General features: G+C 34.9%; 1 protein-coding gene across 1 annotated transcript in view; it reads left to right on the forward strand.

Moving 5' to 3' along the window:
• Positions 1–804: 804 nt before the first annotated feature.
• LOC142350586 (gamma-aminobutyric acid receptor subunit beta-1-like) overlaps positions 805–25,657 on the forward strand; it is a 37,711-nt gene continuing 12,858 nt past the window's right edge. The window contains exons 1-6 of the mRNA XM_075402472.1: positions 805–1,019; positions 5,057–5,303; positions 9,437–9,610; positions 12,456–12,576; positions 16,846–17,000; positions 18,026–18,211. Of these exons, the coding sequence (XP_075258587.1) occupies positions 889–1,019; positions 5,057–5,303; positions 9,437–9,610; positions 12,456–12,576; positions 16,846–17,000; positions 18,026–18,211 (1,014 nt within the window). The 5' untranslated portion in view covers positions 805–888. The remainder of the gene's footprint in view (positions 1,020–5,056; positions 5,304–9,436; positions 9,611–12,455; positions 12,577–16,845; positions 17,001–18,025; positions 18,212–25,657) is intronic.

Here is a 25,657-nt window from a genome sequence, read left to right on the forward strand (position 1 = left end):
ATTTTTTGGTTATGATTTTTAATGTTTTAAGTAAATGCGTTCATTTAATTTTCATGCTTCTTAATTTAAGGTTAATTTGTTTTTTCTTTGGGGGTTGAGGTTTCAATTCCTATTAGGATTAGACGTTTTTTTTTCGTTGGGGTTTACTATTAGAATATGAAGGCTCTCTCTGAGGGGTATTATTTCCTAAACACCTACATTAAACAGCCAGCCTACTCTCGGCAGCCCTACGTCGAAGTCAACACCATGACACTCTTCATTGGCTTTTACATGAGTCAAAAACCAAAATGACCTCTGATTAGATCATGACCAGACCTTTGTCCAGACAATTGTTTTATGTCACACACTGTAATGCGAACAGAGAAAGCCCCCATGTGCCCTTGTAGATTTTCGCCTGGAACCTCAGCCTGGATAATGTTTACAGGGTTTTTGTCGACCCCTCAGCTCAAATGACTGAAATTGAATGACCTCGTCTGTTCACAAAACTTTTGCAAAAAATCATGCAAAACTAAAAGTAACCCGAGCCAATAATCTTGTTTCCAGACTGGTTTTCTATATACTGTTCCGCTTTGGTCTGTGAAATGTCAATTAGAAGTCGAAGAGCACACAACGTCGGTTCCAGAAACCGACTTTTCTCTATTCTGTCAATTTCCGATCGTACAAAACGTCAAATTGAAATGAACAGATTGGCAAACAGAAGAAGAAACTTAATGTCTCTCAGAACGTTTGCAAACAGTAGTCGTTTTTCAGATTAATCTTGTTTGATTTTCGTATCAGAAATTGTAATCCTCTCGATAAGTTGAATTGTCATTACATAAACTTCAAGTCTCGCTGTCTTAATTGAAAATCGAACTTCAATCAGTAACTTTCATGATTTGACTTTGCAATATGAAGTTTAAAATGTTATGTATCATATTTGTGACTTTCTATTATTTGTTCACAGCTTGTTCGGGAACTGATATGATTGCTACGCTTTACGAGCTACAGAAACTTCCCGAGGAACGTATGGAAGAAACAGAGTCAGTCAACTTTTAAATTTTGCAGGATTCTTTTGAAAAACTGGTTATGGTTCAAGATCTTGTTATGCCTATATTTCATTATCTTGCAAGATGATGGTTATTTTGGAAGATCTAAGAGTACGAATGGCAAAGTTTTAACAATCTTGCAAGTTTGTTTGGTTCAAGTTTTACCCTCTTTGCTTGTATTTAACAAAATAGATATCATTTGGGCAGAAAATTCCCATAGATATTTTAGTGCGTGTCTTGAGAGACAAAAAGAAACATTTTTTTTTGCATATTTGAATTTTATTACGAAAATAACTGATGTTCAGTTTTCTAAAAAATATTTTGTTACCTTACCACTATATCATGTAGCAATACTAACAAAAATGAAGAATTTTTGTGGAACTTACGTAATTACACGTTTCAATTGTTCTTCTTAACAAAACTAGGTTACAAATTGAATTATAATTAATAGTTTTCACAATTTTTTTTTTCATCATGTGATTTCCTTCTTTTCTCATTTGAGAAGAGAATATTACTTAATACGTAAATTTCCTCAGGAAAGTTAAAGCTACAGACATGTAACAGAAGTGGATAATTGTGAAAGCAATGATCTTGATATGTTTTAAAAAGATTTTTGCAGACAATGGTGCACAATCTTGGCAGATAACAAATCTCAAATCACAAAATTATCTCATTGACTTGATTTTTGTAGAAACCAGATTGATGATATTTTTGGTAGAATCCTTCAAAGATGGCTGAATCGTGGAATTTCGTTTTGGTCGAGCTTTGCACTCGTCAGATGAATTTGTCGCATCGTTTTGCATATTTCAGTTGTTAGCAAATATATTCTCGCAAACTATGTCCACGAAATTTAAATTAACCTTAAGCCCCAGTTCGCAAGTTGGAACTTGATGTTGCAAAATTATGTCGTCAATTTTACTTTTGAGAATTGCACAAATTTTAGAGGCCAAAAAATTTAAAGTAAGCTCGAATCTGTTTCTTATGATATTCGGCTTCAAAGAGCGCCGTGTTTCAGCTTTTTGTGACCTTTACAAAAGATATTAAAACGCAAAAAATTGATCAACGAAAAGCAAAGATTACTTTTCTAAACAATTTTGTCTATTGTTTTTGTTCGAAGTTTTTATGTAGCGCTGAAGTGAATTAGAGAATTCATTATATTCTTTTAAACCTAAGTGTTTTATCATATAGGAAAGAATCATTACATATTACTGATTTATATCTTTGTTTAGTTTGCGCAGGAAGCACGAAGTTGCGTCAGTTTTGGTTTCAAACACGTGTAGTACTAAAACGTAACGGAAAATCTATTGTTTTTTTTTACCGTGATCATCCTAAAACTTGCTCAAAAAACTAGCAGATTTTCGAGATCAATGATTATCTTCGACTGTATTGCAAAGTAATTCTGGCAGAAAATGTCGCATAAACTTTCATGATAACAATTCAAATGGACAGGCGAGTTGATCTTGTTGAAAGGTGTACTGATAAAAAATAACAAAAGGGTTGAACCTATGAGGGTTGAACAAAAGCCAGTGAGTTTTTTTTTGTGAGAATTTCTGTTTCCCAATAAATCTTAATTAAACACTAGCTACAGTTCTTTAAATGGAGACTTAACCTTATTTTCGTAAAATTAATCAAATTCCAGTTTTTTATTTAAAAATTATGCATTTTTCTCCGTGCAAGAATTCTAATTGGTTGTAGGTTTAGATGCAATAAACTTTCTTCACATAACAATCACAATTGATCTTGTATTCTCACTATTAACGTGCCTGGTTGTCGATCCGAAAAACTAAGATTAATAAGTTGTTTTCTTAATTATTTGGAGAAGACATGGTGAAAATTGTGTTTGGATTTTTAGGTCCTAAGAAGAAAACATCAAATTTGATGTTGTTCTGGCTAAAAAATGAAAATGTCAAAACTAAAACAATAGTTAGTTTGAAAAAATTCATGAATGAAACCCAGCGCTTGCGCTTATTTTCCTGTACATAGAAAAACATTATCTGCTTTGTTTTTTAGGCTGCTAGAAAAATTCTTTTAGGTTTGGATCTGCTGATTGTTTGCTCCAATTTTTTTATTGATGGTGGAAATAGATTTTCGAGAATTTGACAAAACCAGTATTTTTTAAAAAGTCAGTTAGGAAGTGTTTGTTCAAAGTTTTAGTGGTATTCTGAAGGAGTGCTCTGTAAATCACTTATCACTCTTGTTTTTAATAAATTTGCAGTTTTGCCATTTAGAAAACGCAAAATTGTCTATCTGAGTTCTCCATCTTCAGTTCAGTCATAAAAAATTGATTCATTATTCAACCGATAAAGCCTTAGGGTCGTAATTTGATAACCCGAAGATTTTATGTTATATTATGCTGAAAATACTATGAGTCAACGCTGTTAATAATGTTTCGTGAACCTTCATTTTTTGTTCTGCCATTCGCAGAAATTAACCTTATTACAAGCCCTTTGTAGTTAATTGTCAACTAATGGTTCCTTTTAACCTTCGCTTCATAATTTTTATTCTGAAATTGTTATTAGGAAAAGCCCGCAATTGTAATATATCGAACTATTAGGATTAATTAATGGACCTTTATTGAATATCGAGTGCCAGAAATTCACGTCTAAAAGGAATCTTTGAAGTCAGATTAGATGCGGACCCTAATCAAAATGAAGCTCTATATGTTCAAACAAATAGTCATGGAATGAGGGCTCGTCTAATTAATTTTGGATTGCAAGAAAACTAAGGTTTGGGCCCTCAAATGGGGAATTGTATGATGGTACTCTGTGGAATCTGAATCTGATTGATAAAGTAAAGTGCCGCCTGATTCAACAACGGTTTTTTAGCCATCTTGCGGAATTGGGCGACAAAAGGTTGGTTGAACAGCAAATCTTAATATAGTTGGCATATTCTACACTATGCGGCCCATTTTCAATAGATGAACGTACGTTTTGAGCAATTAAAGAGTTGGAGTATGGGCCAAACGGTTCTCTTCAATTGTAAGTCGTGCTGGCTCATAATAAATAGAAAGTCCATCCTAAGCTCGGAGTTCGCAGTGATATCAAAGTTCTCTTGAGTTAAATAACACCAAAACATATATGTTACGAAAAATAAAGATCACTTTTCTTTAGCCTATGTAAATTGGACTCTACGGATGGTTAATTGCTTCGCCAATATCAACGTTGACTTAATGTTTTATATTTCGGCGTTAAAGGTCACACTGTAGCCAAAATGCGTATGCAAAAATAAATATTTCGGGTAAACTAAGTCGTCATGATTCAACTCTTGAAAAGTTTAAAAACCAATAAGCATCCAATTCGCCCCATATTGCAATGGGGACCCCCTCCCCCCTCCCCCGTTACCATACTTTTTATCTAGACCACTACTGGCATTGTCTAAGCGTCATTTGCCTAGACATGATTAGATACAACGATAACATGCATACGATAGCAATGATTTCATTCTCTTTTTGCTCATTGTTTTACCCTTGAGCATTATTCATAACACAGATGATAAGCATATCTGTTAACTATAAAATTTTTTAACTTTTGATCCTATAACGTATTGTAGGAGTTGGGGAATCCTAACTTATTATCTAATTACGCCTTTCCCTCTAAAACATTAGGTATATATTTTTTACTGTAATGGAAGCATATAGAGAAATCAACTGTAATAAAGACAATCAACAAAGCTTATGAAGCTAAAACGTATGGTTACATAAAAATCATGACTTCTACATTTCCGATTTCATTTTGAACGCTTTGACTTTTCCTTATATGATTATACTTGATATAATGACCTCTAAATACTGCTGTGTCCTACAGTATCTCTGATTGATGTTTCCTTCAAAAGTCGGTATTCCCGGACAAAAAATGCACGCGAGGGGGGGGGGGGGGTTAGGGGGACGGGGACATGTATGTGTTCATCAAATGGATAGAAAATCTCCAAAATCTGGACATGGACGCTTCTTGTACATATTACAGTATAATTCAAGCTACTTTCATCTGTATAAACAAGCTGCAAAAACTTTAATTTCGTTTTGAACTCAACAGGAATTCGTCACCAGAAGAAATGAGCCCGACCACAATGAAAACAGCTGCTAACTTAAGCTCGCCAGCAGAAGGTCTTGTAACCACAACGCAACCATCCTCGACTCTGAAATCAGCTACAGATCAGGCGTTGAAAAAAGTTAAGGACACCCAAAGGCCTGTGACAATGTCACTTCAGGAGAAGACAAAGTTGAAACTGAAAGGCTCAAATACACTTCCTGTAAACCCCAGGATGCCCATCGATATTGGGGTGAGTCAAAAGTTATTGGGATATTCTTAGTCGTATCTCCTTTCTGTTTTGCCCTGAAAGATTTAATTGATTTCATTTACTAGAGTGGTAATACTGTTTTCAACTGACATTTATTTTTTTTTTCGGTATCTGGAGGTAAGAGAAACTAACGGAGTCCATTCATTACATTGGCTAAAATTTGATAAACAGAGAATCTTTCATATTATGCAGTTAACTTGGAAAGTCCCAAACATTGAACTGGACAAACATACTACAATAAGGAGGCTCAGTAATGTGCGGCCGCGCATCATGTTCCGATTTTTGTCAGTTCCAATCTTGCACTTGTCCAGAAGACAGAGGATAACATTTTTAGAAAGTGCAACACCACTTAGGGGAATTGATGACAAAATTTGTCGACATTGATGCTCGAAATAAACTTTCATTCTTGATAAATGTTCAAAAAATAAATAAAGATGTAATGAGACAATCAGAAACCCAAACAATTTGTTTTACTAACTAAAAATTGACTGCACATAGAGAAATCCTGCATTTAATAACACAAGACAACATAGTTTTCAGGTTTTTAACAAAAAATCTGTTAACTTTTGTTTGGATAAAAAAGCAACATCAAAACAAATGAATTAATTGTCCTTAAAGGTTCCGCATTCAATTGTCAACTCTCCTTTTTTATTACTTCATGCAAAAGAAAATGAAGTAGAATAATCCTTATAAAAGAATAACTTGCAAAACAACTCAGAGCAGAAATTATACTTATGTTAATGATCTAGCAGTCAAAAGTTACATTCTGAGAAAAACTCTTTGAATTCAAATTCATAATGTAAAAAATCTACGCATGATGAAAAGTAGGGTAAAAGTGTTACAAAAGATCAAAATCCTAATATGGGAAAAACAATTCTACTGCAAAACATTAGGATCAATATACGAAAATACATGTAAATTTGGCATTCTTTTTAAAACAGCAAAATAGTTCTGAAAATTGGATTCCAATGGTTGTCTACCTATAACAAAAGAAAATTACAGCCAATTTTTCTGCAGCAGTCCAAATCTATCCGGAAAACTTACCATTTGAACACAATTTATGCATATTTTTTGTGGATTCTTAAATATTGACAACAACAGAATCAGCAACAAATGCAGGTCTCAAGAGACATTTTTAGTTAAAACAATGTGTATCAGATATGCCATGGAGGGGTTGTAGTAGGCAGACAGGTAATTTAAAAGCCACGATAGTGGTTGTTTATAGTTCCTCAAATGTAGAACTGCAAAAAACGTCAATCTAAGGCGTCAATCACTGTTCAAATCAATCTAAGACATGTTTATTCTTTATAGGAAGTTTTTACAGAAAATGAGCAGCACTTCAAAACAATGTAGTATTGGAAAAATTTTGTTTTAAATTGTAAAAAAATATGATATCTTTAAGCACGCCGATAGACTCGAAGGTTTGTAAATTGGCCTCTGAAAGATGATTGAAATTGTAACAGAAGAAACAGAAAAAACATTACTGCTGAAAAAGAATAAGAACAGAAAACGCCTAAAATGCTGAATAGACAACAATTTGGTAAACTTAGCATCGAAAAAGAGAGGTTTTATGAAATTATGTACAACAACAGAGTATCGAGAACAAAATCAGTTATAAAAAAATCAGGAATATAGCGCAAAAAAACGGCAGTTCTACCAAATCATTTTATCACTTTAACATTGAAAACAAAAAACAACCTTAAGATTTCCTCAACACTGATAGAAATTTGAAAGGTGGAAACAAAAAGGAAAAAGTTATCTTTCCAAGAGCCAGAAATTTTAAATGTGTTTTCAATACTAATGGCAAAACAGTGGCCGACTAACTAAACTGCGTTAAGGAAATTTTAAATTGAAACAGAATTTGAATAGCAGGTTCTTCATGACAATTAACGAAAAAAATTTTCACTAAAAATTTGACACTTTGCAAAAACAGTACAGCACTGACTATGATTGACAATATAGTTTCCTACTTAAGAATTTAAAATATGCAATAGTTCCAATTTTCGCAATTCTCGTTTACAGATGTTTTTAAGAAAAGATTTTCTCGAATTGGTTAAAGAGAGCTTTTGTCATGACAATACATAAGGATGGAAGTTTTGATAAAGCTGAAAATTACAGACCTATTATTTTATTACCAGCAATAGCTAAAATTCTAGAGCAGTTTATCCATAGCCGCATGACATCTTTTAAAATATGTCATTCTTGATAAAAGTCAATTTAGCTTTCAGAAAAGAAAGGGAATTTTTTTAGGTGGAATTTTTAAGGATGCGGTCAAATCCAAGAACTTTAAAATCTTATTTGATTGACATGCTCCAATGCGTAATTTGTGGCGTACTACAATCCACTCTCATAAATGTTGGTTACCGTGTTTAACCAGAGTCATTTCTGATCCCATTTGGTTTCTGACTGATTTAAACGATATTACAGACTCCCGTGTTCACACAAGGGCAACTTTATACGCCCACCACACTGTTCTAAGGAAGAAAGCAGGTAAAAATTTCGATGACTTGATTACTTCCCTCGACTCAATGGGAAAGAACTTTGTTGACAATAGACAGACACTCAATTCAGAAAAAAACACAATTCAGAAAATGGAAGGCTAAAAGACAAATTTCGAAGAGTAAATTATCAATTAAGGGCAATTCCATAACACAAAATAAATTTGTAATACTTCTTAATATTCATGTAAATGCGAAATACTATCAAAATTCTGCGGACTGTTTTATAGACACAAAGTTTTACTAACTGTTGCTCAGCTACCAAAAACATACAGAAGTTTTGTCCAGCCAATTATAAACTACCACGTATCAGTATTTGGTTTGAGCAGCAACAGTAATTTAAAACTTCTATCATCAAAAATTATAGCAACTAGGCAGGTTAATCTGCAGTAACATGAAATCATTGTCTTCCTCAGTCCTAAGGGAGGAACCAAATTTGTAAAAAAATACGTGGTTTTGAGTTTTCCAGAAAACTATTTGAAGGTGAACTAATTATTGGCCGTGTAACAGAAAGTGAAATTGAACCTATTCGGTCAAAATGAAAAAAAAGCGCGACAACTAAAAGTAAGCGACACGGTGAGTGGACTGAGCCCAAAAAGTTGGTGTCGGATTTTGAAATCCACGAAACTTAAAAATAAGGTTTGAATTCGAATCTAATTTAATTTAAAAAGTGCAAAAGTTTAGGCGAATCAGCTTAAAAGTTTTTCAGAATAATTTTAGAGATAACTATTTTGTGAATAACGATCATGTGTCCACTCTCTTTCATTGATCTACCCTGATTCTTTTTTTAATTCTTCTAACAAAAAATTCTCCCATAAACCTTAAAGCTGCTATTGGGCAACATTTGATTATGACTGTATGAATATTGGTTAATTACTATAACTCTCATAGCCCACTTAAAAACAATCTCTTATAATTTTTGTAAAATTGCTATTCAACCTAAAATTTCTTAAAGACCTTTTTCTTTCACACAAACTTCAACAAGCGGGTTGTACCGAAAATAGTTTTTTAAATGAACATATTTCAATGATAGATTGATTAATGAGGACAGGTCGTCAATTAATGGTCTGCGTGTGAGTTTTTCTTATCTCCTCAACAATAATTAAATCATATCAATGTTGAGGTCAGACTTATTACACGATTGAAAAGAGGAGCCAGGAGACGCTATTCAATCCCAAATAGCCTATGATATGATTTTGTCGAGTTATTGTCAATGCGTCTGTTGAGCGATTGCATTTAAACGAGTCAGTAATTTTGCTTCAAAAATATACGTTCAATTTTATTGGTCACTATTGCTTATATGGTAGTCAGAAAGTATGCTTCTTCATTTTCAACTTGGTTTTTAAGTTTATGCGCTTGCGCAATGCTTTTTGTCTCGCTCAGTTGCTGCTTCTTTATGTATAGGAGAGAAGAATAAAAGTATTTCCGAACATGCAAATAAAACAGACTTATGAAGAGGTTTTTGCTCGACCAACGAAAATATTTTTCTCGAACTTAATAAGGAAGCTTGACTGTAATTTTATTTATTAAAGGCCGTCCTCACAAAATCTTTTTGTGTCTTTTCATAAGTCAACGCATAAACCGGGGGTAAGCAGAAATTCTCGCACACTCTTACAGGTACGACTTGTTCTTGAGAGCATCAAGAGTATAGATGTGGATGCCTCATTTGACTTCTACCTGGAACTGACTTGGTATGACCACAGAGAAGGCAACCTCACTGTATTCATGTCCGGACGAGACACCAATAAATTCTCATGGATGCCAGATATTTACTTCCTGTTAGCCAGATCTGTAAGTTAAATTACTTGTTGTTAAACCTTTATCAAAGTTTTAAAGTATCGATAGTTTATTCACCATGATAGCACTCAACATGATATAATTTCATATTAATTAGTTGTTGATAGGTCTCGAAGATGAGTATTTGGTATTCCACAGGTTTTTACGAATCCTACCTACCAACCCACCCCCTCCCCCCAAACCCAGTCCACCGAGCGATCTGCCTACGTACCCCAATTCGCCGCTGACACACGTAGCGATCTCACACCAAAAAACAACTCATTTGAAAGTTTAGCCTGCTTTCTGAAAATAGTTTCTACAGTTTTAACACGCAATCAAATTTTTGTTTTTGTTATTTCTCTTCTTTTCATTGATACATGAAATTTAGCTAGGTTAATTTAAAACTATATTGCACTACTCTTCGAGTCTTTTCAGGTATGTTTTTTAATATCCCGGGCCGAGGTGTCATCGCCATTCAACGTAAAATTATGTAAGATAAGCGGCGAATGCGATGAAATTACATAAATTTACTGCTTAATTTAGTAGTGAACTTACATAATTTCAACGCTTAGAAAAAAGGGTTAAAATTGTGGATAACAGCAGTGAATGCGATGAAATAACATAAATTCCCCGCTTAGAAAACGCATCGAATTGTCTTTTGTTCAACGAAGTTAAGATACACTTATTAAAAGACACACGGAAAATTTAATAAGGTATAAGTTAGTAGTGGAGCAGTGGAAGATGAAGCGGCTGCCATGCTGAAGGTAAGAGGTTCGAATCCGAGCAAGGAGAGAAACCTGTAGTAAGAGGTGAGATATGGTGAATTTTTGTAAGTTCACCACTTACTCTAGCGGTGAACTTACAAAAATTCACAGTATTTCACCTCAAAATTATGTATAGACTTTGTGGTGAAAAAAAAACACATTTTCACCGCTTATCTGCTTATCTTACATATTTTTCCGATTTTTTCTCGACCCGGGATATCAAATGCTCAGAAAAAGAAATAACTAATTTTGATTTACCCCACTTTGAACAAAGTTTACCCCACTAATCAATTTTCATCATTAGTCTATGTTCAATTGAGGACACAAGGTCAGTATTATTTAAATTGAGAAGGTCTGGCAAAGAAAATTTGGCTTCCCCTTCCCTTGCTTGTAATTATGCAATTATTCTTCAGGTGGAAAACGTAATTCAATCCCACAAACTAATATTTTGCGTCTAGATTTCTTAAAATTAATTTAATAGTTGTTTTAGGCAACTAAATTTTGATTTTTCTATTTCCCTTTTTTCATTGATTTGGTGTTTGGTATGAGCTACTTCTAATTTAGATTAGTTTGAATAAGAGAATATATTGCGCGACTCAAATCGTTTCCGTTTTTTTGGCCAATATAATATGGTATCCCGTTATGGTATAATTACAGCACGCTCTAACTCTACTATGCTAAGGACGGGGCTTAATTGGCTGGGAGTCTTTCATAAATGCTAAAGTTTCAATTTTTACTAAATGCTTTTGCGGCAACTGAATTAGTTAATTTCGTTTTTTTTTAAAAAAAATGGACAACCCGGGTTGAGAAAAAATTGGAAAAACAGGTAAGAAAAACGGTGAAAAAATGTTTTTTCACCGCAAAATTCGTAGACATTTTTGCGATGAAATGCAGTGAATGCGGTGAACTTACAGAAATTGACCACATTTCACCGCTTACTACAAGTTACCGTCCTTGCACGGATTCAAACCTCTCACCTCCAGCACGTCAGCCACTTCTTCTTCCACTGCGCCACTTCTCACTAAAGTGTAGGATATTTGTTTTGAAATTAAATCAAATTAACTCTACTTTTTGTAAAACATGCGTTGAACTTTTGTCAGAATAGCGGTGAAATTACAAATTTTAGCGGTGAAATTTGGCAATTTTTGTAAGTTCACAACTTACTCTAGTGGTGAAATTACATAATTTCACAGCAGAAAAATTTTCAAAAAATGCATGATAATTCGTAGGTAAATTTTACATGCATCTTTTAATAAAGGTATCTCAACTTCGTTGAACACAAGACAATTCGAAGCGTATTCTAAGCGGTGAATTTATGTAATTTCATCGCCTTGACCGCCTATCTTACATAAATTGGAAACTTTTTTCAAGCTGTGAATTTATGTAATTTCACCACTATATTCAGCGGTGAAATTATGTAATTTCACCGCTACCAAGCGACAAATTTTTTTCACCGCATTCTCCGCCTGATTTTTGTATTTCCACCGCATTCACCGACTATCTTACAAAATTTTCCGCATTCACCGGTTATTTTACAAAGTTTTCCGCATTCACCGCTGATCTTACATGATTTTGCGTTGAATGGCGGTGATACTTCGACCCGGGAATTTATGGTTTTCTCTGGAACATCATAACCAGTTCACAACATTCTTTGATTTATAACGTGTCCCTTGAATTTAAGAGAAGCAAAAGTTTCAAATCGCTGCAAAAAAAGTTCACAGGTCAAAAATGAAATTTCAAATGTAGATAAAAAACATGAATTGCGAGTTGAAAGCAGGACGTACTGACATTCAAAAGACAACATTAAAGCGCAATTGCATGCCTGATGCTTGTGAAACGTTGGTTTCTATTTCAACTTTATGCAGAAGACAAATAATTATTAAAAGGTCCTGAGTCTGATGTAGGGACAAACCCTTTGGGGCATATCTTTTTCATAAGGATATGAGACAGGACCCATTTCACGAATCTATTGTAACAATTATCTCAACAAATATACTTAAAAGTCGCTGACCTCTACGCCTTTGCTGGTTTAACTTTAAACTTCAATTCGTCTTAGTTATGTTGAATGTTGAGAGCTTCTTCTGTTATTGTTACAGGTAAACTTCGTGGAGAACACGCAATATTTGTCAATCAAAGAGGGAAACATGCTGTTTGATCAGAAGATATCGCTCAAGATACCCTGTGTGCCCGACCCATTCAGATACCCATTCGATACAGGTTGAAATTATTTCACTTTCTAGTCAACTTCACTTTCTGTTTAATTACTAAGTATGTCATTTTAAGCTGATCAAGTGACGTGAATGCCTAGGCACACAGACCAGCGCTTATAATGATAGGATAGATCTCTTCCAAATTCATAATAACAAGCTTGGTAAGCATAAAACTTTTTCGCCCACAAGCGTATGAGCATTTTTTACACTGAGTAACAGTGTAACGTGTAATTTTTAGTTATTCGTGAGAAAAAAAACTCGGGGAAGCAGGTTGGGGGATGAACATATCCCTGAAAGGAGTGAAAATAACAAGACGGGTAATTCTAGAAAATAGATTGAAGAGAAAATGAACTCGAGCAACCTATTTTTTCTAGAGGCGACATGGTCCAGAAAGCGTTTTGCACCTGATTTGAACAAAACTTGTCTGATAAAGGCCGGTATGATTTTCCCTTTTTGCATTTAGAAAATTATAAAACTTTAGAAATTGTTCCACGAGCACATAGATTATCTATGAGAGCTGTTAGAGCCGTTGTTTTGTTCTAATTAAATTTGAGGGGGTTTTAACCTTTTTGCAATTTTGCAGTTCTGCAAAGCAGACTATAAGTAACAATAGGAGGTCCGCATAGCATTTGAGTGTTAAAGGACTTTTTTTATTCCTTATCTTTTGAATGGTAACCTTATTAATTGATAGTTACAGTTAACAGAAAAATTGATGTTGGAAATTTGCACAGTTACTCAAAACTTTGGAATAAAAAGTCTTATTCCTTGACTTCAGAAAGCATTGTATAAAAGGGGTCAGAGCTATTTCTTAGATAAATTCTTCTCCCACAAAAGTCGAGCTCTCCCATTAGAAGTAACGCAGATTCGAAGTCTGACAATTGAAAATAGTATGCAGAAAAGTTAAAGTTCAATCAAACCAGTACAAGTATGCCAAAGAGAGTCAATTTAAAAATTGGTTCAATTTATTTTTTATATAAATCATTCACTAATCAGTACTCAGTACAATGGCTCTATTTGCTTAAAAAGTTAGTTATACCATAACAAGGACTGTGGAACTCGAAAAATATTAACGAATTAAAAAAAATTTAGACAATCTTTAGAATTGCGACCTGGACTTGATCTGCAGACAAGATCGTTTCACTACTGGCTATAACACTAGGGTCCGCGAAGCTGTGCGTCATGGGCTCAGTAAAAAGAAAACGGCTTCAGATTTACAATTGACGCCGTTATGTATCAAAATTTTCAATCAAATGCTTAGGTGTACAACTGGCAAACTGAAGTTTAAAAATTACACTGACTTTTTTCTCTTAAAGGAAAATTAAGTGGGAATTTTATAAATGTTCTGATCATTTGAATATTTTACATGATTTACCAAATATAATACGGGTAACAACCTTGATCCTGACACTTACTCCCCCGCAGCACTACAATGATGAAAAATAAAATAATAAACTCAATAGCAACGATTCTTTGGTTCAAGGAGTCAAAGGCTTCGATTAAAATGGAACACATAATACTTACTTGCTGCTGTTTATTTAAATTTAACTACGGGGTTCTCGGATTAAAAAGATGAGTAACTAGGAAATAACAGATGCAAACGTTAAAAACTCATTTACAGATACATGATAGATCTCACTATCACAAACTAATGCTTCCAGATCAAAAACAAATAATATTTCAAATTGAACGGACAAGATTCAGAACTCATAGCAATACTTTTTTCGGGACTCAGTACTCGCCATTCCAAAAACAGACTTTAATAGTATAAACAGTTTACTGTTCGTTTTCAAAATATTCTTTGATTTGTTCAACAATTCTTAAATCTAAAATTGTAAATTCAAATTTGATAAAAAGAATGGCAAAATTCGAATGTACATTTCAGTAGTTAAATTTTCATACTACTTCTGAAAAACAGTTTGAAGACATTGTTCTTTTCAACTTATTTGAAAGCAGTCATGTAATTTAACCATTTTTGTCATTATCTTTGAAAACTGATTTGTTGTTTTTTCTCTCTGGAACTTTCTTTGCAGTTTGTTTTACTTTTCTTAAAAATTTTAAAAACTGACGGGTCACTCTAAATGAATTGTCAGTTAGAATACCAAACATTTAAATGAACCTGATTTTTTCTCTCAACTCATATTTGAAATAATAATAAGAGTTTGACAGACGCATTGTAAAATATTTAACGTTCTCGATATATTGCTAAGTTAACAAAAAATGCAACGAGAACTGATCTTAAAGAAGAGATCAGATGGCAAGACCTTATATATTAATTGAAGATCACCGAATTGATAAATACCAAAAACTCAGCACATTTATTAATTCTTCTCTGAACTGTTGAATTTGGCCTTAATTAGATAAACATTGCACTGAAAAAAGGGCAAAACAAGTGACAATAATAGCGAGAAGCTGCTTTGAGTGGCATCAGGTGATCAGTTGCCCTATTAAATAATTTGCTCTACATGCAGCTGCGTTTCCTGCCAGCAGTTTGTTAAGTTTTGCATCAATATTTTTTCAATCCGCAGCCGCCAAAAAAATTAAGAACCTCAATGATTTTTTTCTGAAAACCATCATAAAAAACCCGCCAAGTATGATTGTTCATTTTGTGAACAGGTAACATCTTGTGCCTTAGCTTTGTTCAACTTTATCCTTATTTTTCTTTCAAATAAAGATCTTTGTTCTGAAAATAAATGTTTTTTGTTTAAAGTAGTTGCAAATAGATTTTGGGTTGACAAATAATACGGGTGTCATCTGCCATTTATAATTATTTCTTAGCCTTTTAGGTTTTTTGAGATGCTTTCTGTAAACATTTTAAAAACAATGTTCATTTTGATAATTAACAGGCACTCCATAAATATGATCGATTCCGTTTTACCGCATTTTTTCATTAGATGGAATACTTGACTATAGCATTTTTCAAAAATCCATTTAGAGTTAATATTTTAGTTTTTTTTGTCATAAAAGGCTGAATGTTTTTGGTAAATCTGAAAAAAAAGAATGCTGCAAATGATTTCCGTTTTTTCTGCCAATTTTCTGCCAATTTTTTCTGCCAATCATTTCTGTTAATTTTAACTGGCAGTGTCATATGACTTTTGTTTTGAAATTAGAAAATTACACGTTCTGTTGGGAGGATGGTAAATGTGTTGCAATCCAGTTTCCACAACAATTGAAAGATACTTATGTAGGCAGTCAGTCCGGCCTGATGCTTTATTCTTGCTCTGCGGTAGTTTGTCAGTTACGTAAAAAATATTTTTGTTATTTTTCTGCGTGATATTTTTTAGGAACAAAAATTGGAAAATCAAAATTTTCCAATCTGTGTCGTTGCTTTATAAATCTATTACAGAGAGGCAATTGTTGATTGTGTTAGCCACTTGTTTTTTTAAATCATTTATCATAACATGGTCATTCGAAATAAGCAAAAGGGTGTAAATTTTATTCCGAATTTTCGGGTTTTGATTTTATAGATCTGCAAATTCGGCTGGTTGAGTTTTAAAACTTTTTGGGCGTTTACTCACCAGTTTTTTTTTGTTGTCGGTTCGCATCGTGTTCTCTTTCAAATATTAAATACTCGATGTTTTCTCTAGTCAGATATTTTTTCTCTGTATACATCCTCATTTTAGTTTAAACTTGATATTGGCTCTACAAGTTTTATTAAAGCTAGCTTGTTTCAAAAATGTCTAAAAAAATCTGAAAGCACTCGAACTTTGGAATTTGCATGCTTTTATTGATACCGTTGGCACCATTCTGTTGATGCAATTTCTCTATTTCAGTTGTTAAAAACGTTTGGTTTCCCTTGATGATTGAACAATTGAATAATTGTTATTGTTTAAGAATTTCAATGGTGCTTTTGATTATCGTTCATCCACTTTGCAGTATCCGCCAGGCATGCTTGAATGTTTAGGTGCTGTCAAAATTCAGGATGTCCATGTAGTAATTATTAACGTTTTGCATATTCGATAAAAAATTTAGGATCTGTACTCAACTAGTCGAAATGTTTTTCGCAACTTTCGATTGTTTGGATTTCCTGAGATGGGGTAGGTTTGACATCACTATGGAATAGAATAGGCCAGGCTATAGTTAATATCTAAAGTTTAAGGACCAAATTTAGACATACGTTTTGATTATGAGGCTTTCTGGGAAACGTAGACTGTTTCAAATCTGACATAATTGTCTCAGATTTATGACATAATTGTCTAAACTTTCCGCGCCTTTTTGGGGTGCGGAAAGGTACAGTACGTTCTTGGGACAGAAATAAGATCATTTTAAAAATTCTTAGTGACCTGCACGATTCTCATGTCCAGTTATGGTTACGACGAGAGCGACATCCGACTGTACTGGAGCAGAGAGGGTCTGGACTTTCCGGAGAAGTATGACCAGTTGGAGTACATTGGATTCCGATGGTCGGATCACAATAGGATGTACACAGAATCGGTGAGTTCTTCGTGTACAGGGTGCTGATGAAATTGGTGAAACACTATTTGTCCCAAAAATGCATTTTTCTTTTTGCCAAATTTTGTAAACTCAAGGCGCAAATAATCGAATATTAATGCATAATAATTGCAAAAAATTAGGAAATTTTACAAGAAATTTTTTAAAATTAGCAAATATTGGTAAGCTTAAAAATTGGCCCACAATTTTTTGTAGATTGAAGTAGTCTGCAATTTTTTTAAACCTGTGAACCAAATTTGCAACTCTTTGTAAACAGCAGCAGAAAAATTTCAATATAATAAATTTGACTGTAAGATTTATAGGTTAATATATTGATGGCTCACAGTAACTTACCAAAACTTGCAAATTATATATTGGCGAATGATTACGGAATGAACAAGCCATTCTCACAAGTATCAAAAATTGTGCGGTTTCTCTTCTCTGATTTGTGATCCCCTGCTTGGGTTTTTTTGACAGGAACTTTAGGTTTTGTCTTTGAAAACTGTTCGGTAGGGACAATTGCGTCTCACGTTGCCCCCTTCATAAGTGGGGAGAATAGAAACATTTTTGGTGGAAATGGACTGATGAAAATTGATTCATTGAACTATTGAGCTGTTGATCTGCTGTTTTTGATAAACATAGTCATGTTACCCTAGTTAATTGTCAATTTTATTATTCTTTGTTAAAAAAAATAAGTCCTGAGATAGCTAGATCTGATCATTTATCAGCACAAGCTGCAAGTTAATACAAGCAACTGGTTTCTGTCTGGATATTTGTCTATAATTCTACCGCCCCACCCCGGGTGAGTGCATTGTAAAGAACAAAACAAAAAGGTAAAATTAAGGAAACACCTATTTTGGTTGACGTTTTTTATTTCTAACTCTTAAAATTACCGTTTTCAACACATAAAGAGTGGAGATAAGGAGGTTAACATTTTCGTTTTGTACTTTTTTCGTTTTACACTAATTATACCATTTTTTCAATGTTTTTTTTTCGGCGGGTAAAACACTCGGCCTGTGTTGTTTAAGAATTCAGTTCAGTACGGTGCAAGCAACTACACGATTCTCTCAGCCTCGTTCCAGTTTGACAGATTGTACTCGGTCTACATATACCAGATCATAATTCCATCTGCAATCCTGGTCATCATTTCGTGGACTGTTTTCTGGATCAACATCAATGTCACTCCCGCAAGGGTGGGAATTGGCGTAACAGCTGTAAGTGATTGAATGACCGAGATAGCTACAATGGAAAAAAACTACGAAAAATGATGGTTGTGTCTGATAATGGCAAAAAGTTGGTCATTTATTGTTCTGTGTTGATTGAAAGAACTGCGATAATCCTGGTTTTTTATTCAAAATTACGGATTACTACATAAAAAGATCAGACTAGACTTGTATTTGAGAACTCAGGTTGAACTTTTATCACGGTGAGGTTTTTTTAATGCTAAAACTTACTCGTGTGGGATCGCATAAAAAGGAAGCGCGAACACACAAAGAGTGTCGTACAGATTTTCAATCTGTGAGAATGAGTTGATTCGCGGCACCGAGTAGCTTATTATACAGCGGCTAATTAGTGGTGATTTTGCGGTGCGATTCAACGCTATTGTTTGTTGCTTGTGGATTAAATATTCTGGTTACAGTGTTTAGGTCGATTTGGCGTAGCGAAATCACTTTCAATTATTTATAGAGTATTTCGCTTAGCGAAAGATACTAAACTTTTGATACGTCTAAATTAAGACTTTGGCGAATCGGAGTCTAGTTAAAGAGAGAGTCAACTAATTTGAATTGCGAAAATGAAGAGAATGAATTTAGACAAAATTAACAAAACTGATTAACAATTTGTTCATAAGATTACATTTCTAAATGCGGCAACTTACAATCACGAGACAATGTGAACAGACAAAGGATCATGCACAGGATGTAAACAAATTTACAAGTATGAAAACATAAGATTCGATCTTCAAAACTAGAACTAAATGAATGAACAAAATAAAGGTAGATGAAATGAACTAAATTAAATTAAACATAAAATGAACCAATTTAGCTACACCAAACAATAGCCCCAAACTAAAAATGTACTATTGTACCACATTTCCCCCTTGGCGAAAATAAATAACAAGTAATTTATCAGAAAATTAATAATCATGTGTACTTGTTAAAATAATTAATACTGTAATGTTTTAATCAGAGTTTTGAACGCAACAGTTTTAGTGAAATGTGATTTAATCACTCTCACTTTCGTAATATCTCTCAGCCTCGCCAACTGTCATCGACAATTCCGGTTCTTCGTAATTGGGGGAGACATAGAATTGGGTCGGGTATGAGGTTGTTGGAGAACATGGGCCGACTGTAAAATTAGATTCCTCTTGATTAGACTGTGCTGCAGCAGTTTGTATGGCAGAAATTATTGATTTATTCTCAATTTGTTGTTTCTTGATATTTTGTCGTCTTTTCTGTTTCCCAATTGCTCCAGTACTTGAAGTTGTGGGAGGGCAAGTTTGAACTGAAGTCGCAGATTCATCCGATTCTGTGATCGATACTGTGGAGCGCTTTCTTTTTGTTGGAATTAATGCTACAGATGCTTTTGTAGCTGCTTTTCGCTTTGGCCTACTGGGTGGCTCCGCGATAACAATGCTTGTGGTAGGTAATTCCATTGGCACCGCGAGATCGTTACTTGATTCGGTGGGTTGATTTGGCGGCGCTGTTGACAGTTGTCTTTTGGGCTTTGTTGGCATTCTTACACGGAGGGCGCGTGTAACATTAGAATGAATTGACGACACTGTACTAACGTCATCTGCCATTTTCCTATGCTTCATTCGTTTCCCTCCTTCTAACTTCTTTCTGGATTCATTTGCGTGATGGTTTATGAGCTCCTCAGTTGTTTTGCCCGTTGGCAATTTTGGACGTCGGTTAGCGTATACCTGCAGTTCTGTGTCACGTTCCGCCTTCATCCCAAACTTTGCTAAATTTGAGTTCCTGATTGTCACATCTCTTTCCAGGTTCCTTAATCACTGAAGTATGTTCATTTGTTTTAATTACTGACGATCCTGGTGCTAAGACGTCATACAGGCCATCAAGAATTTTCTTTGATCTTTTCGTGCGAGGTCTCTTTTTTGCCAGCTTTACCTCCAGTGATGCTTCCGTTCTGGGTATAGATTGTCCGACATCTGAATGAGAAATCAATCTTGACTCCTTATTCGGTTCCTCCTTTTGCCGTTTCATCGCCTCTTTGCCCAGTTTGTTCTTATTCACCTCTATTTCAATGTCACTACGCTCATCGTTATTCCAGTTATCGTCTGTGATGAGCTCGTCCCATCTGACAGTCTCCAAATCTAAATATTTGTTTAAAATGTTTTTGTAAGTTAAACTTTTTGGGTCTGGTTTAGTCGTTATATTGCTTAATGGCGTGTTCGCTTTTCTACCAAAATGTGCCTCAAATGGTGATATATTAATAGTCTTTTGACGACATATTCGTAGCTGATAAATTATTGAATTTATTGAAGCTTTCACATTGAATTGATTTTTCGCAGCCGTTTTAATACAGGCTAAGCGATTCTTGATTGTTTGAATTAGTCTTTCAACCAAACCAATTGCTCTGTGGTCGTGTATTGGCGCCTCGATTAGCTGTATGTTATTTTGACTACAAAATGCTTTAATTTGTTGCCCCGTTTGGCATCGAGCTTGATTCAATCTAATTGCACGGGGTATACGGTGTAGCAAAACATACTCTTGAAAGAATTTTAAAATATTATCTGCATTACCTCTATCAAATACTTCGGCTGTTGGGAATTTCGAAAATCGATCAATACATGCAAGAAAATAAATCTCTCGATTTTTTTCATTATAGATGGGTCCTCCAAAATCAATTTGAATTTCTTCATTTGGAACTTTACATAACTTTAAAGGTGCCCATTTATTTGCAGGTATAATAGGTTTTAAATTTTCACCAATCTTGACACAGGGGTTGCACTTTGCAGTTTTCGTAGCTATGTCCCTGTGCATATATGGCCACCACGCGTGTGTTGCCATATCAGTCATCCCCCATGTGCCAGGATGAGTTGCGTCGATGGCGTCTACATAGGCATCTTTGATTGCATGGGGAAGAGCAATCCTGTCATCTATGCAGACACACCCGTTCTTTACATGCAAGTCTTTCCAGAAGGAATGGATGTAAGGGGATATTTGTTTACATCTATCTTCGTTGTCCGTAAGACTACAGTCGCGAATCTCTTTCAAAATTGCGTCCTTGGTTGTCAGGCTGACCATTAGGGAGCTGGAGAAGATCTTGGAGAGCGAGAAGTTGAAAGAGTCCAGGTAAAGGTCGTCTACTGACGGCGAAGTGGCTGTTGTATTGGTTGTGGGCGTTATTGGAGTTACGGGTGCTGCTTGAGCTGTTGAAGGTCCCTCTTCTGCAAATCGTACTCTCGATGGAGTCGATTGTTTGACTGTCATCAGCGTTTCATCATCGGAAGTTGATTGGGACATCATGTATACGTTTTTGAATTTCGTGGCGACTCGTTGGAAATTGTTTAAATTAGAGAGTGACTGTTCAGTGGGTCGGTTTAAGGTAAAAAGCGGGTGAGGAATGTTAGTTGTCTCGATTTTGGGGATGGAATTGAAATTATTTATTGTTAATTCGCTAATTGGGTTATCAATTTGTGTACTTGTAGAATGTTCTGGATTTCGCGGTGCGAATTCACTGCATAAGTTATTAGTGGAATTTGGATTATCTATGACGCTTTTTGTAGGTGGATTTCGCGCTGCAAAATCGACGTAATTTTCGGCATTTAATAAGAAGCGTTTCGCACTGCGTTCAATTACATCCAATTTAGCTACAATAAATTGCTCGTCATATGCAGATATATTAACAGCTTGTTGATGCAGGTCACGAGAGATATAATCCACTAATCCCATTTTTGTGCCAGGAAGTGATCAATTGAGAAATCAAATGGTAGTAGACGATCTACCCAACGTGTCAGTCTACTACTATATGATTTGTTAGATCTGTTTTCTCTCATACTTGAGAGAAGTGCTCTATGATCAGTTATCACGGTAAAAGGTTTGCCATATAAATAATACTTGAAATGTTCCACGGACCAAACAACACCCAGAAGTTCTAGTTCATTTATACTATATCTGTCTTCAACAGAGTTCAAAAATCGTGACGAAAATGCTACTGTATGCCACCCATTAGGTGTTAGTTGTTCCAATGCGCATCCCAATCTTTTACGTGAGGCATCGCATTTAATTCTTGTTTCTAATTCCGGGTTGAAATGTTTATTTTCAGTGGTTTCCGTAATTTGTTCTTTTATTAGAGAAAACTGTTTATCGTGCTCTTCCGTCCAAAAAAATTTTGAATTTTTCTTAAGCAATGGTCGCAGGGGGTAACATAATTGTGACAAATTTGGGATAAATTTTCCTAAATGGTGTACTGAACTCATAAAAGATCGAAGTTTTTTAAGATTAGTAGGTGCCGATAATTTTCCAATTGCATCCGTTTTACTTGAAAGTGGGGTTACACCTGATTGTGTAATATTATGTCCGAGCCATTCAATGGTTTCTTTCGCGAAATGACATTTTGCAAGATTTATGCGTAAGTTTTCTTGATCTAGTTTTATTAGGCATTTTCGTACCAAATCCAGATGTTTTTCGATTCCACCTCTGCTTACGATCAAAATATCATCCAAGAAACAGAAAGTATTTTCCAAACCGGCAAGAGTACAATCAATAGCTTTTTGCAATTCAGCTGGCATATCCGTTAAACCGTAAAATCCAGTTTTAAGTCGATATGTGCCAGTCATATCTCCGCTAACAATATTAAAGTTACAATGGCGGGCCGTATCACTGTGTAACTTAAGTTGACTATAAGCGTACTGCAAATCAAGAGTAGCAAAATAAGTAGTCTCCTGCGGCGCCGTTGACAGTGTTTGCGAAATTGTTTGAATTAGCTAATCTATATTGGGCATTTGATACTTGTTTTTATGAATAGCTTTATTTAGGATTTTTGAATCAAGTGCTATTTTGATTGATTTGTCCTTTTTAACCGTAATGACAATCGGAGATATGAAAAATTGATCAGAACAGTTGTTTAATTTTTCGATATGTCCTTCATTTAATAGTTTTTCTAATTCAATTTTCACTTTCGGTTGAAGATGTATTGGCACTTTTCGTCCTTTCTGATGTATTACTCGATAATTTTTGTGGAACTTTGAATTGACCGTATGATTTTTTGATTTTCCAATTCGGGATATCAAACTGGGAAACTCCTTTGCAAGTGATTTCTTTATTGCACAAGGTTGATCTATGTTATTAACCTCGGACAAGGCTTCTGAGAAATTGTGATGCCTAACTGATCAAAAAGATCTCGTCCTAAGATTGGTCGAAACCCATCAGCTACGACTGTTATTTTTGCTTTCTGAATGCTCCAATCATTACATTATACCGGCGTTTTTAAAGTGCCAAGAGGTTGAACTATATCGTTAGAAAATGACTTCAATTCCAATGGTTTTTTCTCCGACCATTGAGATTGCGCACAATTGAGCATTATTTTGCATTATTTTGCATTAATTGCAAGTGACATATTAATAATGGTACAACCGCTACCGAAGTCGAGAAGTAAATCAAAGTTTGTGTTTCCAATCGTTAATGAAAAATTTTTTAGTGCTAACTTTGGTGAACTAATATTTTCGACTGTTGCAACGTAATTATCATCCGAAGAATCATAGTCTGAGTTGATTTGTTCATTATAATTGATATAATTGACGTTCTGATTTTCCTGACTAGAATTTTGGGTAGATGTTTCAGCAGTTTCTACAGTATTAATGCAATTGGTTTGTTGAGTGTTTCTTGTATTGTTAAGTCTTCGACGACATACCTTAGCAAAATGGTTTTGCATACCACAGTGGTTACATTTCTTACCCATTGCAGGGCAAACCTTACGATGTGTTGGTGTCCAGATTTGACCACAACCACGACATTGTCCAACAGATGCGCGGTTGGTGACTGCTCTGCTTGATTGATTTCCACGTACATCCGCGCCGCGAAATCGATTGAATTGTTGTATTGCGTTCACTGTACTGCCAGTTGCTCCGTTATTAGATGAATTTCTTTGCTGATTCTGATTACCCATTTCCATGTTGACTGCAATGCTGAGTGCCCTCTCTGGTTCAACTGTATCCCGTAGAAGCTCCCACTGAATGTCATCATCCAACATGTTCGTGATGAAAATGTCCCTGATTATTGCTCCTTCGCGGTTTTCAAAGTCGCAATTTTCAGCCAATTCTTTCATGATGCTGTAGAATTGCTCTACAGTTTCACCCTTCTTCTGCTTCCGAGAGAAGAACACATATCGATCAAATGTGATGTTTCTTGGGCGGATAAATGCAATCTCCATCATTTCCCAGAGTTTGAGGGTAGTCAAATCGTAAGTATTATCGTGCGGAAATTTTTGTGTCAATAGTCGTCATCCTTCAGTACCAATACTTAGGTACAAGAGAGATACGCATTTTTGGTCACACAAATTCCATGGACGTTCCCCGCATAGTATACCCGCTTCTGTTATCTTTTGACATTTTAGCTCCCATTGCAACTTCAACTGGTTGTTTCTAATTCGACGCTCTCTCTCTGCTTACTTAGTTGTATCTTCAATTGGCATCTCGTACTTCGGTTCCGCTGGCAAGCGAACTGTCGTTGGCTTGGGTTGTAGCAATGTGTCTATAGTGATATTCTCTCGAGCGAGAATCGCTAGTTTTACTTGAATTCTTCATTTCTCTCATCTGATTGGTGGGTCTGAAGTTGGTCGTTCCCAAAATGGCTCTATCGACAACGGTGTTTTTCTAGATTCTCGAGCTGACTGCGCCATGTCGTACAGGTTTTCAATCTGTAGGAATGAGTTGATTCGCGGCACCGAGTAGCTTATTTTACAGCGGCTAATTAGTGGTGATTTTGCGGTGCGATTCAACGCTATTGTTTGTTGCTTGTGGATTAAAGATTCTGGTTACAGTGTTTAGGTCGATTTGGCGTAGCGAAATCACTTTCAATTATTTATAGAGTATTTCGCTTAGCGAAAGATACTAAACTTTTGATACGTCTAAATTAAGACTTTGGCGAATCGGAGTCTAGTTAAAGAGAGAGTCAACTAATTTGAATTGCGAAAATGAAGAGAATGAATTTAGACAAAATTAACAAAACTGATTAACAATTTGTTCATAAGATTACATTTCTAAATGCGGCAACTTAAAATCACGAGACAATGTGAACAGACAAAAGATCATGCACAAGATGTAAACAAATTTACAAGTATGAAAACATAAGATTCGATCTTCAAAACTAGAACTAAATGAATGAACAAAATAAAGGTAGATGAAATGAACTAAATTAAATTAAACATAAAATGAACCAATTTAGCTACACCAAACAATAGCCCCAAACTAAAAATGTACTATTGTACCACAAAGAGAAAAAAAACTCATTCATGACACGAAAATATGTGATTGTTTTTCAGAAAATCAGATGAATATATCTCGTTTTGGTCTTCCATGTGATTCCCTATTCAAAAATAGAAGATTTTACACGTGAATTTTTAGTGTTTTCACGCAAAGTTCTTGTCGTACAGAAATCGTCTTCTGTAGATAGATGTACTTGTTGAGCGATTTTACGAGT

Source organism: Convolutriloba macropyga, chromosome 12 (genome assembly GCF_964194025.1).
Source record: "Convolutriloba macropyga chromosome 12, txConMacr16.3, whole genome shotgun sequence".
NCBI lineage: Eukaryota > Metazoa > Xenacoelomorpha > Acoela > Convolutidae > Convolutriloba > Convolutriloba macropyga.